Below are 16120 nucleotides of genomic sequence, written 5' to 3'. Positions count from 1 at the left end.
CCCTTGTTCTTGCAGCAAATCTTGGAATAAGCTGCTTCAGTTTGTTGATCTCTCGAGCTGCTCTTCATTTCCCACAAAGCCATATTTCCATATTTTTTACATTGCTCTCTAGTTTCCAGTTCCTAATCTCCTGTGGAATTCTCCAGATTGGTGTTCTTACTGTAGCAAAATGGGGAACAGATTTTATGCCACTGAAATGTATTTACTGATCTCTTTTTTTCTTTTTTTTCCATTTTTCATATTGGGATACAGTTAATCTGTGATGTAGTGAGATTTCCTGACTCCCAAACATCTGTGGTTGTATCCTTGGAGAATATTAGGTAAATGATGAAGCTTTGCCTTTTATTCATCAATTCCATGCTTCTTTTTATGCATCTTCTTAATTAAAGGGACAATCTGCTTGTTCCAAACAGATGTAATTGGCTTTTTTGATCAGAGTTGTTACTGCAGTATTGTCATTAGCATTTTTGGTCATTTTAATTAGGAAAATAAGGCTTTACTTCTCAGTTGCTACTGTAGAGATATGGATAAAGATACCTGCATCATCTCTGGAGTGGACACTGGATGCTAAAGGCTCATGTTTTCTGCTGCCAAAATAAGGCTTTTTCATCATTCTCAAACTAAGGATTCTAATAAAGCCTCAAAATGGAGATGGGTTTGTTTTGATTTGGTTTTCCCAGAGTGGCTAGAGCCAGGCCTCTTCATTTTTATTTTTAATGAAAATATTTTGTCCATTTATCATCCTTCCTGGTGTCATTAGTCAGTTTTTCCTGTTGATACAGAGATAATGACCAGAGATTTCAAAGGGGATCTCAGTGCTGGTACCAGTTCTGTTATCCCGGCCTTGTGATTGCTCGTTGTAAACAAATGAGCAGAAAAAAATACTCTTCTTTGTAGTTGGTCTCCAATGCCTGTAAAAACTTCCATTTCTTTGTAGGCTTTTCCTTTCCTCTTCCCACCACCCTCCCAGTTGGAAATGCCTTCCTGTCATTTCCTAGGAGGATGTCTTCCAGGGATTTCTGTCTTCAGCTTCGGCCATGGGTCAGATACTTCTCTCTTACAGCAGGAATGTCAAGCAGACCTTAATGTTTGTTCAAAGCTCATCTTCCTGGTGCTGTGCATTGGTTTAAGTGTTTGTCCTGGAAGGACCGTGTCCCAAAAGAGCCGAGGTGGAGCCTACGGACATGGTCAGGAGAGGTGGGTCTGTGATTCAGTTCAGCTCAGGGGAGTGAAAAGGTTCCTTCATCATGCTAAAGTGTCTCCTGGTGACAACTCATGGCTGGGAAATGCCAAAGAAAATGTTTTGCTTTCTGTTTCGATTTTGTGGAAACTCTTTAGACTTGTTATCTGCAATTCAGTTGGAACGTTCTGGTTGTGTGGAGCTGTCTGTACGTTGAGTGCATTCCTACTCCATGACCTTCCTTAGAATTCCGTATAAAGGACTGTATCAGCCTAGTTCATATCTTCTTCTGAAATTAAGATAATTTTCAGTCTTCCTGCATTTCATATAGTCAGCAAACCCAGTTTTCCAGAACTGCTCAATCAAACACAAGTTGTTACATTGTTCCGAGAGGTTTTTTTGTAATTTCTTGCATTAAATGGCATTATTAGGTCAGAAAGTCTTGAGAACTACTTCGTGAAAAAAAAATTCCCTGTTCCTTAAGAAATAGTTGAAAACCAAGACAGTGAGGGGCAAGAACAGTCCTATTTGGGCACCTCTGTGCTGTAGCAGTACTGAAGGTGTTGTGAAGGCCACGAGGAGTTCTGAATTTCATAGGAAAAAAAACCAACCCTGTATTTAAAAGATAAAATAGTCTGTTTCTTAAATTGAGGTTCTTTACCAGATCCATCAGTCCTGACTTCCTCATATGGGATACAGTTGGGGAGGGAGCTGATGAGTGACAGGTAGAGCTTGGAGAGCAGCTGATATTCCCAGAGTTCTGCTTGCTTGGAATCAGCCTTTTAGCATTGAGTGGGAAGGATCTAAGATCCATGGAATTGGTGTGTGTGAGCCACTAACAAAAGTTCTCCTTAGATACCTAAACTCGAGTGTTAATTGAATAACGGGAGTAATTTATAACAAAACCATTGATTGATGTATTTACCCAAAGTATAATAAATACACTGCTTGGGTCAGCATGGGAATGTAAAGGGGAATTTACACTGTGGGGCTTAATGTAAATTAAATTAACCTACCTATCTTGAATCTGAGTGTGTTTAATAACTGGTGAATTGGATTGCTTTATGATATTTGCTGGGATGCTAGTTTTTTTCTCTATTAATACACTTAACTTGCATTCTAGCTTCGCCATTCAGAGACAGGCATCGAGTGGTGGGTTGTGTGACAGTGTCTGTCAATAGTGAAGACAAATAGTGCCAGAGACACTTAACCCATCCAATCTCACCCAGGGTATAGGTCGGTCTTGTTTTCAGACTTCTTCATAAGTCTCTTTTCTTTCTTTCTTTTTTTATTTTTTTTTTAATTTTTTTTTAATTTTAAAATTATTTTTAATTTTTTTCGTTTTATTTCTGAATAGTGGATTGATACTGATTTGAAACTAAAGTTTTTGGAAAAAGTTTTTGACATGACATCAGTAATACAAGAAGAAGAAAAGTAGAACCCCAAGTTTGGCATGTGAGGTGTTGAAAGCAGGTTTGCAGCCACTTTGTAAGTTCTGGGTTTTACCTTTAAAACCTTTGACAACACAAGCGTTGATGGTGGAAATTTTGCAGTTTCCTTCTGGGTTTGCCCTGAAATTGTTCTTTTGTATCAAGGGGTTCAAATAAACCGATTAACATGCAAAGTATTATCAAGAAAATGACATGTTGGATAAATTTAATACCTTTATTGAAAGTTATACTTGACATATTAAACTTATACATCACCTAATTCTCACTCTGGGGTGAGTTTTCATTTTGGACACTCTTTTTCTGCACAGAGTGTAGGGGATTACCTGGGATGCAGGGGAGGCCCTGAGAGAAAAATTAGTTCTTTAATGGCTTTTTGCTTGTCCTGGCTGTCCACACACAGGTGGCTGAAAAACTTGTGAAACCAAAAATATCTCCAGTTTATTTGCCTTTGCAATTTTAAACTCTGCAACCTGGGAAATAACTTGCTTTCGCAATTAAAAAAAAAAAAAATAAAAGGTCATCAGGACACTGTTTGTTTCTTTTTGAGGACTTGATAATCCTTGTTGTATTTAAGGATATTTGAAAAGAATGAACAAGGATTTCAGGATTGGCTCCACAGAAGTGTTACCTAAAAAGACTCTCTCAGTGCCAAGTAGCGGGTTTTTCTCTCCTGCCTTTCAGACCTTTTTTTTTTTTTAAGAGGCTGAATGCCTTGTTTGTCTTCACAAGAGAGTAGGATATGGAAAATCTGTCATTGCCTTAGTTGCTAATGCGGGAGGTAAAAAATTTTTGCTCTGTGGTACCGGAAGGAAAAAACCTGCCCTGCTTTGCTCACAGGGAGCAAACCTCTTTACTATGTGTTCCCTTAGTTTTAGGCCTGATATTCTGCCTCTTTTAGGGAGAAAAAGCTTGTAGGACAGGCAGCAAAATCGGAATTACTTATTTCAGCTCCCTTATGTGTTACAGCGATGGCAGCAAAGAGATTCAGGAGGTTTAGTTTCAACAGTGATCACAGTTGCTCTAATGTGGAATAGTCCTTTCTCTCATTTTTTATTGAAATAAGGAAAATACCCACTTTGTGATGCTGGTGAACATTCCATTTCTAATCCTGAGGCTGCACATTTGCCATGACAAGCACTTGTCTTCTCTTTAGTGTTGTTGCTCTGAAAGCAAGTTTGATTTTAAGGCTGTGTTAAATTAAATATATTCAGTCTTCTATTGCAAAGCGTGCCTACTCATCTAAAAACCATATATAGCTTTGCCATTGCACACACTGTTAAATTGCAAATAAAAGAGCCACCTGTGACAATTCCTATTAATATGTGTCTAAAGAAAGTAAAATAACAGGAGTGCTCAAAGTGTATGGGGAAGGTGTGTGTATGCTCTCACCTTTTAAAGCAGCACCAGCTAAGTTAGAATTACTGAATCTTTTTTTTCCCCCAAAATACAACACATTCATCCAAGAAATCTCCTTTGGGTGTCAGATACAAATGTCCCTGGCTTTAGAATAAAATGAGAAAACAAAATGGGAGCCGTATAAAATACAGTTAATTCATTACAGTAACTTGGTGAATTCTTATTTGATTGACCCAATTTATTTATTAGTTCAAAGGAAGATGAGTTGACTCAAGGCCTGCAGACTGAGAAAACATAGATTTCATTACATTTCTTAGTATTTGCATAACTTAAAATGTTACTGAAGCAATTACTGATTTATCCCCCAAAACAGATTTTAAATTTGTGTGTTTGACTGTTCCAATACAGCCAGTTTATTCCATTTGCTATAACATCATACTTTCTTATATATGTTTAATTATTTTAATTGAGGATACACTGACCTGTACATTCCTTAAAACACTTGCATATTTATGGCTGGTAATGGCAGTACTTTATTATAGAGAGGTTTCCTTGCCATTACTGTTTAATTCGGGATTATTGCCATAATCTAACCTTGTCATTCCACAGGGGTATCTCTGGTAAATGGAGAATAGCGTAACCAGTATATAATGGACAATGTTTATTTAATTTTAAAAAGTATAAAAACCCACATACACATATTCATACACATAAAATCTTCTTAGCTTCTAGGGAAAAAAAAAAAAGGAGGAGAAACTGTTTTGGAGAGAGGTAATGGTAACACTTTCAATGTTGCACAATGCTGCACCCTAAAACAGCACTGCCATCATGAGCTCTTTTAGCTTTGTGCTCAAAAGCATTTTATTTAGTGATGTATTTATTTTTTCCCCTAGGAAAGTGAGGGAAAAGTGCAATCCTGGCCAGGAGATGCATTGAAGCACTTGCTGAGCGGGGTGAGCTCAGTGCTTGCTGTGCCTGTTCCATGCAGAACATGTTCTGGTTCTCTTTGAGGGTGTCAATGATGAATGGAAACTAATTCAGTTTACCAAAACAAACATCCCCAATAGCAACGGGCTTTCTCAACTCAAAGTGGCTGCAAATCAGCTCCTAAATATTGTAACTGAAATGAATATCTAGATTTAATAGTTCCTGCCAATCCTATAAGTGTTTTTGAAAGAAGCATTGCATTAATGCATGATATAGAAAGGAGAAATTTGCCTTTAAATTGGAATGCAAAGTGACTGAATTGTCCAATTTCAGCCACTGTATTTGCCAAAAAAACAAACTGGGAAATGGAACTGGTATCATTCAGCTGCTCCTGGTTCACTGGGAGGTTTGGGAAAGGTGATAAAAGCAGAATAGTTTTTCGATAAACTGTCATGGCCACTACATTTTACAGTCTGGAGTGATGTAGGTTTGCTTTTACATTCATTTAGCACTGAAAAGCTGTAAAAACCAGTAATAGTTTAAAAATTCTTTATCATCAGTCATTGATACCCCCAGTAGTTCCAAGTAGGTGGATTTATGGGAAGGTTGGCTGAGTTTTACTGTTAACTAAATATATATAGTGGCTGAAAATACTTTATTCTGCTACTATTAACTTAGTAAAATGGGATGAAATAGTCTGACTGTCCCTAAACCTTTTAGACTAGAGAGTTTAACATAGTATTTTGGATTTTAAAAAAATCCATGCAGCAAAAAGGAAAAATGTCATATTCTTCTTAATAACAGGGATTACCTGCCTGACAGCAGTAACTAGCTGAACAAACACATTGTATAGTTATGTATATATTTAATGTACAGTGTGTTCCAAAATTAGGTTATTTCAGTGGTTCTGGTTTATCAGGTGTGGGCAGCAGTGCAGAAATACATAAACCAGGATGATCTGCCCCCAGGAAGCTGAAATCTGACTAAAAAATTCAGTTCAGTTATTCCTCAGTGAGCTACAGCTGATTGAAATAAATAAATAAAGCCCTACATTTGTCCCATTCTGCTTCCTCTGGAGTGTTTAACCCATGTGTTCAGTTGATTTGTCCATTAAATTTCTTCCTTGGCAACAGTTATGGTGTTCTCCAGAAACCTTCAGGGGTTTGTTTTGATAATTTTGATGTTTCTAAACCAGATTGAGCTGTGAGACCTCTGGAGACTTTCACATGGTGTTGGAAATCTCCTGCTTAACAGGAATTTTTCAGAGGTCTGTCCCAAGCTGTCTCTTTGTAAGGGACTGTTAAAGTCTGAGAGAAATCAGTCTCAGTGACTGGAAAAGTCAAATTACAGAAATTTTCCCTGTCCTTGGATCAGCGTGTCACCAACGCAGATATTTCAGCCCTGTTTTGAACCTTCACAATCCACAGCTCACTCATAGTGACTGATACCAGTTCCATTTTGCCTACCAACTCAGTTGATTTTATATTTTATTTCTCATTTATGATGGAATAATCAGCAGCTCTTTTTCTCATTTATTTTCTCATATTTTTATTCCAGGATTTGCCTCTGAAGCAGGGAGTGTCTGCATTAAAAATGACCTGTAGTTCTCTGCTTCATAGGTTAGAAACTTATTTTAATATTTTGTGGCTAAGCACAGTCCCGTCTTTTTCAAAAAAAAAAGAAAAAATTTAAAAATTTCCAACAATAAATGGTTTAATTGGCATTGAATGTGGATTTATAAGCATTTTGCTTTGGGGCTATTTTAGATGAAATGGCTTCTACACCAATAATTAGTCCAGCTGAGGCGATGAAAGCTCTGTTTACTCGCAGCCATTTGTACAAATTAACATTAAGTCATAAAAAATTTGATTACAGTGGATCGTGCTAAGACTCGTTTGGACATTTCCAAAGCATTGGCTAGGCCGTGTTGCTTTAAGCACCTCCATTCTAAAACGTAACCAAATTCCAAACATTTCTTGGGGGAAAGCAATCGGTTCCTAAATCACCTTGATTTCTCTGGGACTGCTATAGCCAGCACAGCCCCCGCCGCGGCTCCGGTATTTACTTGTGAATTGTACACCGCAGATGCTTCTTCAGCTCCTTCCTCTTCCTCCATGGGCGGTGCTTGCAGCTCCTTTACCACCTCTTCCAGTCCTACCATTTACTCTACCTCAGTCACCGACAGCAAGGCTATGCAAGTGGAGAGCTGCTCCTCAGCCGTGGGGGTAAGTACCCGAGGGGTAAGTGACCAGCAGATAACCAGTAACACAGCCCAGCAGCACCAGTCAACGCCGCGGCGCCACACAGTCCTGTACATCTCGCCACCACCCGAGGACCTGCTGGACAACAGTCGGATGTCCTGCCAGGATGAGGGCTGTGCGCTGGAGTCAGAACAGAGCTGCAGTATGTGGATGGAGGATTCACCCTCCAACTTCAGTAACATGAGTACCAGTTCCTACAATGATAACACTGAGGTGCCACGTAAATCGCGCAAACGCAACCCAAAGCAGAGGCCAGGGATCAAACGCCGAGATTGTGAAGAGTCCAACATGGATATCTTTGATGCCGACAGTGCCAAAGCGCCTCACTATGTCCTTTCTCAGCTCAGCACGGACAGCAAAGGCAACTCAAAAGCAGGAAATGGGTTGGTATCTGCTTTTTTTTGTTTTGTTTTTTTTTTAAGGAAAACAGTTCTATCTCCATATGTAAACCCAAACTAATAAAAGTCTCCTTGTGCCCTGGCCAGTGTTCTGCTCAGGTTCTCACATAAACCCCGTCCCTTCTCTGCTGTCCCTGCCGTGGCCTAGCCCAGCATAAGTTCTTCTTTCACCTCAAAGCTGTGGCTGCCCCACCCCTGGAAGTGTCCAAGGCCAGGTTGGATTGGGCGTGGAGCAACATGGCCTAGTGGAAGGTGTCCCTGCCCATGGCAGGGGGGTGGAACTGGATCTCTTTAAAGTTCCTTCCAACCCAAACCATTCCTTAATTCTGTGCTAGGTTCTCATTAGACTTGTTAATCTTTATTTAGAAGATAAAGCTAAACATCCCTGCAGCAATTAAAGGCAGCACTGATGAGCTCATCTGTGTTCTTAAAGTGAAATTCCCGAAAGGCCACACAATTCCATTTATAAAATAGCGGTGAAAATGTATTTATAAAAAAAGGCAGAGTGAAGTGGGCGCACCCTAAATATGAATGCTTTTTTGCAGGATTTTATGTGAGGATTTCAGTCTGTACACTTCACCTGCTTCTGTTTGTCTCTTTAGTTATCAAATAGAGAGAGGGATGGGAGTAGAAGTTAATGGCTCATTAGGATTTCTCATAATTTAAATTAACATGTCCTTTACTTTTTAATGAAATGTTAAGACAAATATGGGGAACCAGGTTTTGGTTTTGCCTTGTGAATTCACTTCTGTATTTGATTTTTTCAGAAATAAATCTCTAATCCTGTTTCTCTCTGTGCTTTTGGGTCGTGTGCATGTGTCTGCGTGGGCACACCTGGGTGGTGGCCTCTCATCTCCCACTTCACAGTGTTCACTAAATGCATTTCAGTAGCTGCTTAAAGAGGAAAAATCCATCAGTTTGCAAGAGTGTGCTGATACATTTCTTCTTTTTTTTTTATTTTTTAGCTTGTTGCTTTTTTAGTACTTTAAAGATGGTCAAATTGATAGCTTTGGCTCTTTTATTTTATGCTTTTTTGGGGGCAGGAATGTATTTTGTTTTTACTTTTATGTCTGTGCTTGCAGTACGTTCTGATGTTCATCACAGCAACGGGGAATATTAAAATTTGACTGATGGCAAAGATGATGAACTTCTCACATTCCAAAGGGAAAGAGCCTGGAGTCTGTGTTCCCAGGGTCAGTGCAGTTCCATACTTAAAATTTCACTGTGAGAAAACAATTCCAAGAACCTTTCCTGAGTGTGCTGGTGCTTCCCCAGGCTCAGCAGGAGGAGTAGAGCTGGATGGGAATGTTGGCTCTGCTTGGGGTTTTCTGGGGTCTCCACACAGGCACCGCTCTATCCTTGGCTGCTCTGTTTTTCACCGGCCAAAATAGATGATAATAAAATAAAATAAAATATTAGTACCTGGTAGAGCCCAGGAAGCTTGGAATGAGGAAATTGCCTCCCCCAGCTCCCGAGGACCAGGCTCTCCCTTACACAGGGAAAAGCTTTATGGAAAGTCAAGAGCTGTGCTATTGTAAATATGATTTCAGGGCAGAAAAGGGAGATGTAGTAAACTCTGGAATGATACATCAGTCTAAAAACAGAACAAGTCTGTAACGTCCCTGAAAACATCAGGGGTGAGCAATGAGCAGCCCTCAGTTCTGTGAATGCAGAGGGCAGAAAGCAGACTTCTTTTCCTTACACAGGCCAGACTGAACTGCAGGAGAACTCTTAGGTAACCGAATTGTTCCTTGAAATGAAGGCTCTGGGGTAGGAGGTGGCCAAGATCTTAGAAACCTTCATTTTGCCATTGGAATATGGAGATTTGGCATTACAAATCTGGGTCACCGTAGTGACAGGGGGGTTAAACTTCCCAGGCTGGTGGAGTTGGGCCAAGGGAGTTCAGTTACTTTTGGCTTTCAGAACAGGGCAAGGAGAGCAGCTGTGTTCCGTGGGGAATGGAAATGGCATTTGCCTCTAAAGAGACTTTTCTACGCAGTTGTCTTTCAAGGCCAGGAAGAGAAAGAATATATTCCTGTGGAAACTTGGAATTTGTGAAGGCCTTTTTAGAAGGGATGAATTGATGGTGATTTAGGGCAGGGGCTCAGGTTTCTGATGCGCTTGGTCTCACTTTCGCTTTCAGCTCTGCCCTGGGAACAGCCCTGAGGGCAGGGCAGGACCAGACCAAACTCAAGTCAGGGAGATCTGTTCCGATGGCCTTGGGATTTGCCAGTTATATATATTTTCTTACAAAAAAAAAGAAGTGGTAGATTAGAGGAGACATTGTTTGGTAACAGATAAATCAATAAATGTGTGTGTATGAAATGTTTTGTACAGCTGTGAATATTAGCAATGTGGATAAACTGAATTAAAAGGATGTATAAATTATAAATCCTTGTAATCTGAGAAGAAAGACCACTGAGTAGCCCTGGTGAAGGCTTTAAATGGCTCTCAGGTTCAGCTAATCTGATTGAAAGTAATGATTAATTTTCCAGAGGAAAGACTTTAAAATAATTGTGGGGAGCATCTCTTTGCTTAAATATGATAATATATAAAACAGTATGTTGACAATTAAGGTAATTGGGATTTATGAGTAAAGTACTCTTGGAGAGACCACAGTGTTAATGTCACGCTGCTAAAACATGACATTTTGAGTGTAAAGGTGGATTTCATTTTGATGATTGGATTTCATTTTGGCTCTCCAATGCTTCCCTTCAAAACTCAACTATACCACAGCCTTCCCTATTAGTGTACAGAGCTGGAACTTCCAGGTGTGACAGGGTCAGAGTGAGCAATGCCTGTGGTGTTTTCCATGGAGCGTTCCCTGTGCCGAGGTGTCCTCTGGCTCCCAGGCCTGGCATTTGGAAGGATGCTGTGGTGTTGCCATGGTTGAGGCTGCCCAGCATTCTTTCTTGCTTTCCCTGTGAGAAGCTGAGGTGTTTATTTTAAAAAATAATTCTGAGTAATAAAAATGAAAATATATTGACTGAAAATTGGTAAATGTATTCCTTGTAAATACTAGTCTATTGGAGGGTTGTCCTGACAAGAGGATAGAAACTGATTGTCTAACGAGTTTGAATGTCATTAGAGTTTTCCCTTAACTTGTACAGAAGCAAAGGGCATGATGGTGTTAATTACAGTTTATTTAGTGTATCACAGGTTTTCCATGTGCTGCATTGAAGGACAATTTTGTCCCTTTTCCCAAAGGAAGGTATGTTTTTGCATGGCATATTTATGTTTTCAAGCAGCCTGTGTGACTGCACCAAACTGAGTAATCACGACTCCTTGGCAGGAAGATGGTTTTACTGTAAGATGGTATTAATTATCTTGCAGAGATTTACACCAGTTTTGATCTAGATCCTGCCTCTCTTTGGTGGGTTGAGGATGAGTTTGGAGGGCAGCCAGGGCTATGGCTGGGCTCAGCTGGGTGAGCAGGAGGAGGCTCACTGGGCCATCTTAAGTTGAAGTGGTTAACCTTCATGGACAGAAAAATGGGAATGGAAATCATTCCAAGCACTGAGCTCTGTCTGTTTTAACCCTTTGTTGTGTGCATTGGAAGGTTTTGGAAGGCTCAGTGGAAAGAGGAGTGTGACAAATAGGACCTGTTGCTGTAGGCAAAGAGCAATGGTTTTGAACTGAGAGAGGGTTGATTTAGAGTAGATAAATGGAAGAACTTTTTTACAAGGCGTGTGGTGAGGCCCTGGCACAGGTTGCCCAGAGAGGCTGTGGCTGCCCCATCCCTGGAAGTGTCCAAGGCCGGATTGGACAGGGCTTGGAGCAACCTGGAATAGTGGAAAGTGTCCCTGCTCATGGTGAGGTGTTGACTACATGATGTCTAAAGGTCACTTCCAAACAAAACTGTTGTATAATTCCATGACTTTCAGAGTTACCAGATGTGGGGGAATGGGGGGGGCATAGGTGTACCCAGCCTTCCCCAGGGCATAGGAGCAGGGCTGGGAATGACTGGGAATCCTACTCTGTGTCCATGTGCTGGCCCTTGCACAGCAGGAGCTTTAGGAAAGGTGCTGATCCTGTTTGTTAGTGTAAATCATTGGGAAGAGAGCTGGGTTACCCCAGCTCCAGGTCAGTGAGAACCTCATACAGTGGCAAAGCTGCCAGTAAATAATTTTAAAGAAAAAGCATTTTTCACCCTGTTTGAGAAGGAAAAAAATCCTGAGTAAATTACTTCCGTAAGTTGCACATTGAAAAAGGATTTGTTTTTTAAGCAATTCACACCTGTTATATAAAGCTGCTTTCTTCACAGGCATTAGCTGTTGGAAACCCCTTTTTGGTAGTAAAATGAATATGACATTTGCGTAAATCATGGAGCCCTTTTCCTGCCTGTGCCGTGTGCCGTGGCACATTCGCATTTCCTAGTGTGAAAGGAGGTTATTGGACTTCAGGTTCATGACCAAATCTTGGTATAAGGGAATACATGATGGCTTATGTACTGTTAGACTTTGGAGAACTCCTTCATCCCAGTTTTAATTATGGAACTGAGCACAAGACACGATGTCCTATGAAATGCACCTGGAAAGACAGGCCTTGTGCATACACTGATTTAACTTTGGTGCAATTATGTCAGAGCTTTTACAATAACTGATTGGGTTACCACATAAATTTATCAACCTGTTTTGACAGAAATAAGAGTTGGAGTTTGCATGGATGTGCAAGTGGAGACAGGCATGAGGCTGTTTTCCTGTTTAAAGAAGTGCCATTTAACCTCAAATCCATTCCATGTGTGTGTACATGCGTGTGTGTGTTACAGCAGTGAAACAGCTTGTTCAAGCTGTATCATAGACTATGAAAAAGCAGGTTATGATCCGCCTTCTGTTCATTAACATCGTTTAATGCTAATTACTTTTCCCTTCCTTTACGCTTGCTCTCTGAAAAGCAGTCCCCATGTGCTCTGGATGGAGGAGCAGGGAAGCACCGTTCCTCTTCATCCTGCAGGTTTCCTTCACTGTCGAAAAGAGAATTCCAAAGTTGGCTCTCAACTACAAATCTTCCATCCATTAATACACACTCTTTGTCCTTTTAGCTTTTCTGTCATTTGGTTTGTTTTAACTGGGGAGCCGTTTCTAATGTCTTCTTCATGGTCTGCTTTGACTTCCCAGAGCATCAGAGAACCAGAAGGGAGCTGGAGGGAAGAAGACCCCAATGTTGTGTGGTCAGTATCCAACTAAGAGTGAGGGGAAGGAACTGAAGATTGTGGTGCAGCCGGAGACCCAGCACAGGGCTCGTTATCTGACCGAGGGCAGCCGGGGCTCCGTCAAGGACCGGACACAGCAGGGCTTTCCCACGGTGAAGGTAGGCTGAGAGCCTGGGGACACCCTTCCCAGGGGTGCTCTAATGGAATGGGAGCAGGTTCAGTTCAAGCAGGCCTCCAGTCTCTCTTCTTAAGACTTTGCAGTCTCTCTGCTGTAAAGACTGTACTGGGCCTCTTGCAGGTCACAAAAAGTCCTACTGGCATCACAGAGTTATTGGAGGAGGGAAGTTTTATGTCAAGGCAGTGATAGATAAGCATTTCTCAATCCAGACTAATTTACAAGGTTCACAAAGAAATGTTTGTGATACAGCCCTTAAATTTGTGCTGTCCACTGCTGACAGAATATAGAAGTAGAGTTATCTTCAAAGTCCTGTTCAGCAGTGTTAGAAACCCCACCAGCCCTTCACTCAGTCCCCCCGAGTAATGCACAACTCCAGTAAAGTTTCATAAGAAAAGAATCCTTTCATATTGGCCTGTTGCTATGGGGATTTAGTGCTCATTTATGTGGATTTTCTTAATGGGCCTTTGTTCATCTGAATTTCCTTTTAATTCCTTTCCCAGTTACCCTTTAGCACCCATCAGTGAAAAATCTGTTTGGAAGAGTCTCGTGTTGCTGAATTCCTGGAAGTTCCAGTTTGCTTTACCAGTAGGCAGACGAGTTCATACCCTGCAGATAAAACTCTGCCAGAGCTGCACAGGCAGATGAGTCAGTGAGTCTTCAGGAAATCTGAGCTAGTGGGGAAAAAAATATGTTAAGGACAAGAGGGCTTTTTGTTTTGTTCATGGGGTTTAAAGATGAGGAGGAATAGTGTGGTGAATAGTGAACGGTGGTTCAGAGATCTGGTGTTTGGGAGCCGCTCCAGTGCATCGCTCTTACACAGACTGAGGGGGAGAAGCAAGTTCTGTGGCTACTGAAATAAAACTCTGTTCTTGACAACTTGGAACTTGAGTTCCACAATCAATATGCAACGTTAAAGTTGTATAAACAAACCGTAGTCAAGTGAATAGCTGTTGAGCCCTTTTCTGTTCCTGTGGTTCTCTTGGGAGCCTGTGCTGGGCCACCTCCAGAGATCTTTTGGCTTTGCCTGTCTGTAACACTCACATTTGTTGTTTGCCCCTCCTGGACTTGAGGGGCAGACGATGATTTTATCAGTGTTTGCTGATTTTTTTTTTTCTTTTATTCAAACTTGTTAGCAACTGCAGAACTGTGTTTTCTGAGAGTGTATTCAGGGACTAATCCCCCAGGAGATCCTCCAGAGGACTCTGCTCTCATTTGCATCTCCTTGCTAATAAAAATGGAGCTGCTTTCTTGCAGGTGTTGCCTTGACTTCCAGGCCTGGGACAAAAGGCAGCACTATCACCCAGAAATCCTCAAGCAACAAATGTGTCGAAGTGGAAACATTAAAATAGTCATTTTATCTCCTCCTAGAATTCTCTGGTAGAGGAGTTTCATCTCTGGCCTGGGAATTTGTCAGAAATCTAAAGTTTCTTTTTACTTGGAGTATTTTTCTTAACCATTTCCTAAAAAGAAGGAAAGGTTCCTTTGAAATGCAATGTCCAGATTTACTTCAAAACTTCTTTTTACCTCAGAGTATTTTTAGTCTGTGGCACCACAGAGGAATCCCACTAATAAAAAAAGCACTGAAAGGACACAAATATTTCATGAATGTATTTTATGAATGTATTTTTCACTAACATGTTCTGGAATAATTATGGCTTTCAAATGAGATTGCAGGAGGATGTTAAAATATCTGACCTGCTTTTACTTATGAAGTGTTTCAGCAAACTCTGACACTGTTCATAAACTTAAAGTAGGAGATGTGAAATTACCCTTTTTAATTTTATTTTGGTGTCTTAGAGAAAGCTGAGTTTGTGCAGTTGGATCGTCCCATTCTTAACTCTGCTTCCCCTTCATCCTGTTCTGACTTTTCCGGTGGTTTTGCAAACGTTGGACAGTTTTAATGGGGTTTCACAAGGATTTCAAGGTGCATCTGGTGTGAAGGTGGGATTCTGGAATGCCTGTGGTTAATGGGCATGCACATATTGACCAGCAAATTCTCGTCACCTTTGGAAGCAACCCCAGCAAATGTTTTGTTTCTGGGCTGGCTGGTGGACGTAGATACATGGGGGGAAGCGGAGAATCCTGGCAAGAGATGGGGGAATAGTCATGGTTGGGGTGAGAGTGAGGGGTCGTAAGAGACATGAGAGTTGCAGCTGGGAGAATTCTGCCTGAAGATAGATAGGATAAAAGGTGGTTTAAAACCAAAATATTAGCAATAATAATTAAAGAAATCCCTCCATGTTAATGAACCACTGGCCTGTTTCAGCTGGAGGGTCACAACGAGCCGGTGGTGCTGCAGGTGTTTGTGGGGAACGACTCCGGGCGCGTGAAGCCGCACGGGTTCTACCAGGCCTGCAGAGTCACTGGGAGAAACACCACCCCCTGCAAGGAGGTGGATATAGAGGGGACCACGGTCATCGAGGTCGGGCTGGACCCAAGCAACAACATGACACTGGCGTGAGTAGCTTTTTTTATAAGTGTTTTCATTGATGACATTGGATTTGGGAACAGGTTTCCTTTTTCTGTTGGATGAGTTGGTAGTTGAAGTGTGACCATCTTGACACACTGGGCACTGAGTGAGGCCACGTGGATAAACTTTTAAATCACGTTCTCAGTTTGTTTATTATACTTTGTGCTTCGTCTGCTCTCCCTTAGACTTTATCAGTTAACTTTGTTAGGTTGGTTTCATGTCCTTGATTGATCAGTAATGTGCATATCCAGGCATTAGGTGAACTATAGCCATCACTGGTTCTGCTGGTTGGTTGCTTTGAACAAGTACAGAACTGCTGCTCGGAAAAGGGATGGGGCCCAAATTGGGCCCAAAAAACTGGGAGTTGTGGATAGTGAAGCAAAACTCTGGCTTTTCTGCTCTCTTGCTTTGCTTGTTCTGCCTGTCCTGACAGAGCTGGTGTGGTCCAGCACAGGTGAGGTTTTGGAGTCAGGATACAGCTGCATGAGGGCAGTGTGTGGCCCCTGGGAAGGGGCTCATGGCAGTGGGTCACAGCAGGAGGTTTTGAAGAGTGGACTCATCTGCCTTCGTGGTTTCGATCTCACGGGAAGGACACTTCAGAGAGAAGCGATTCCCTGCGAAGCTTTTCACATGTATCAATATACAGGAGGGCAGTGATCTTCCAAAGTCTTCTCGTCAGTAGAACCTCTGTTTTGTAATGGCTCTGTGATTAAAAGCTGCCACTCTGCACCTGGAAACTGGTATCAA

The 16120-nt window shown here is 41.3% G+C and overlaps 1 protein-coding gene across 12 annotated transcripts in view; it reads left to right on the top strand.

Moving 5' to 3' along the window:
* NFAT5 (nuclear factor of activated T cells 5) overlaps positions 1-16120 on the top strand; it is a 56448-nt gene that overhangs the window by 23290 nt on the left and 17038 nt on the right. For 6 of the 12 annotated variants that reach the window (XM_027903554.1, XM_027903535.1, XM_027903562.1 and 3 more), the window contains exons 3-5: positions 7000-7558; positions 12691-12883; positions 15170-15360. In XM_027903554.1, coding sequence (XP_027759355.1) covers positions 7000-7558; positions 12691-12883; positions 15170-15360 — 943 coding nt within the window. Of the gene's footprint in view, positions 1-1873; positions 6534-6999; positions 7559-7839; positions 8767-12690; positions 12884-15169; positions 15361-16120 lie in introns of those variants that run through there. The other 6 variants (XM_027903614.1, XM_027903603.1, XM_027903594.1 and 3 more) reach the window with 6 other exon arrangements.

The sequence above is a fragment of the Empidonax traillii genome, unplaced genomic scaffold (genome assembly GCF_003031625.1).
Source record: "Empidonax traillii isolate 1590-97213 ecotype Southwest subspecies unplaced genomic scaffold, ASM303162v1 scaffold23:size2178997, whole genome shotgun sequence".
Classification (NCBI taxonomy): domain Eukaryota; kingdom Metazoa; phylum Chordata; class Aves; order Passeriformes; family Tyrannidae; genus Empidonax; species Empidonax traillii.
This window is presented reverse-complemented; position numbering and strand designations above follow the sequence as displayed.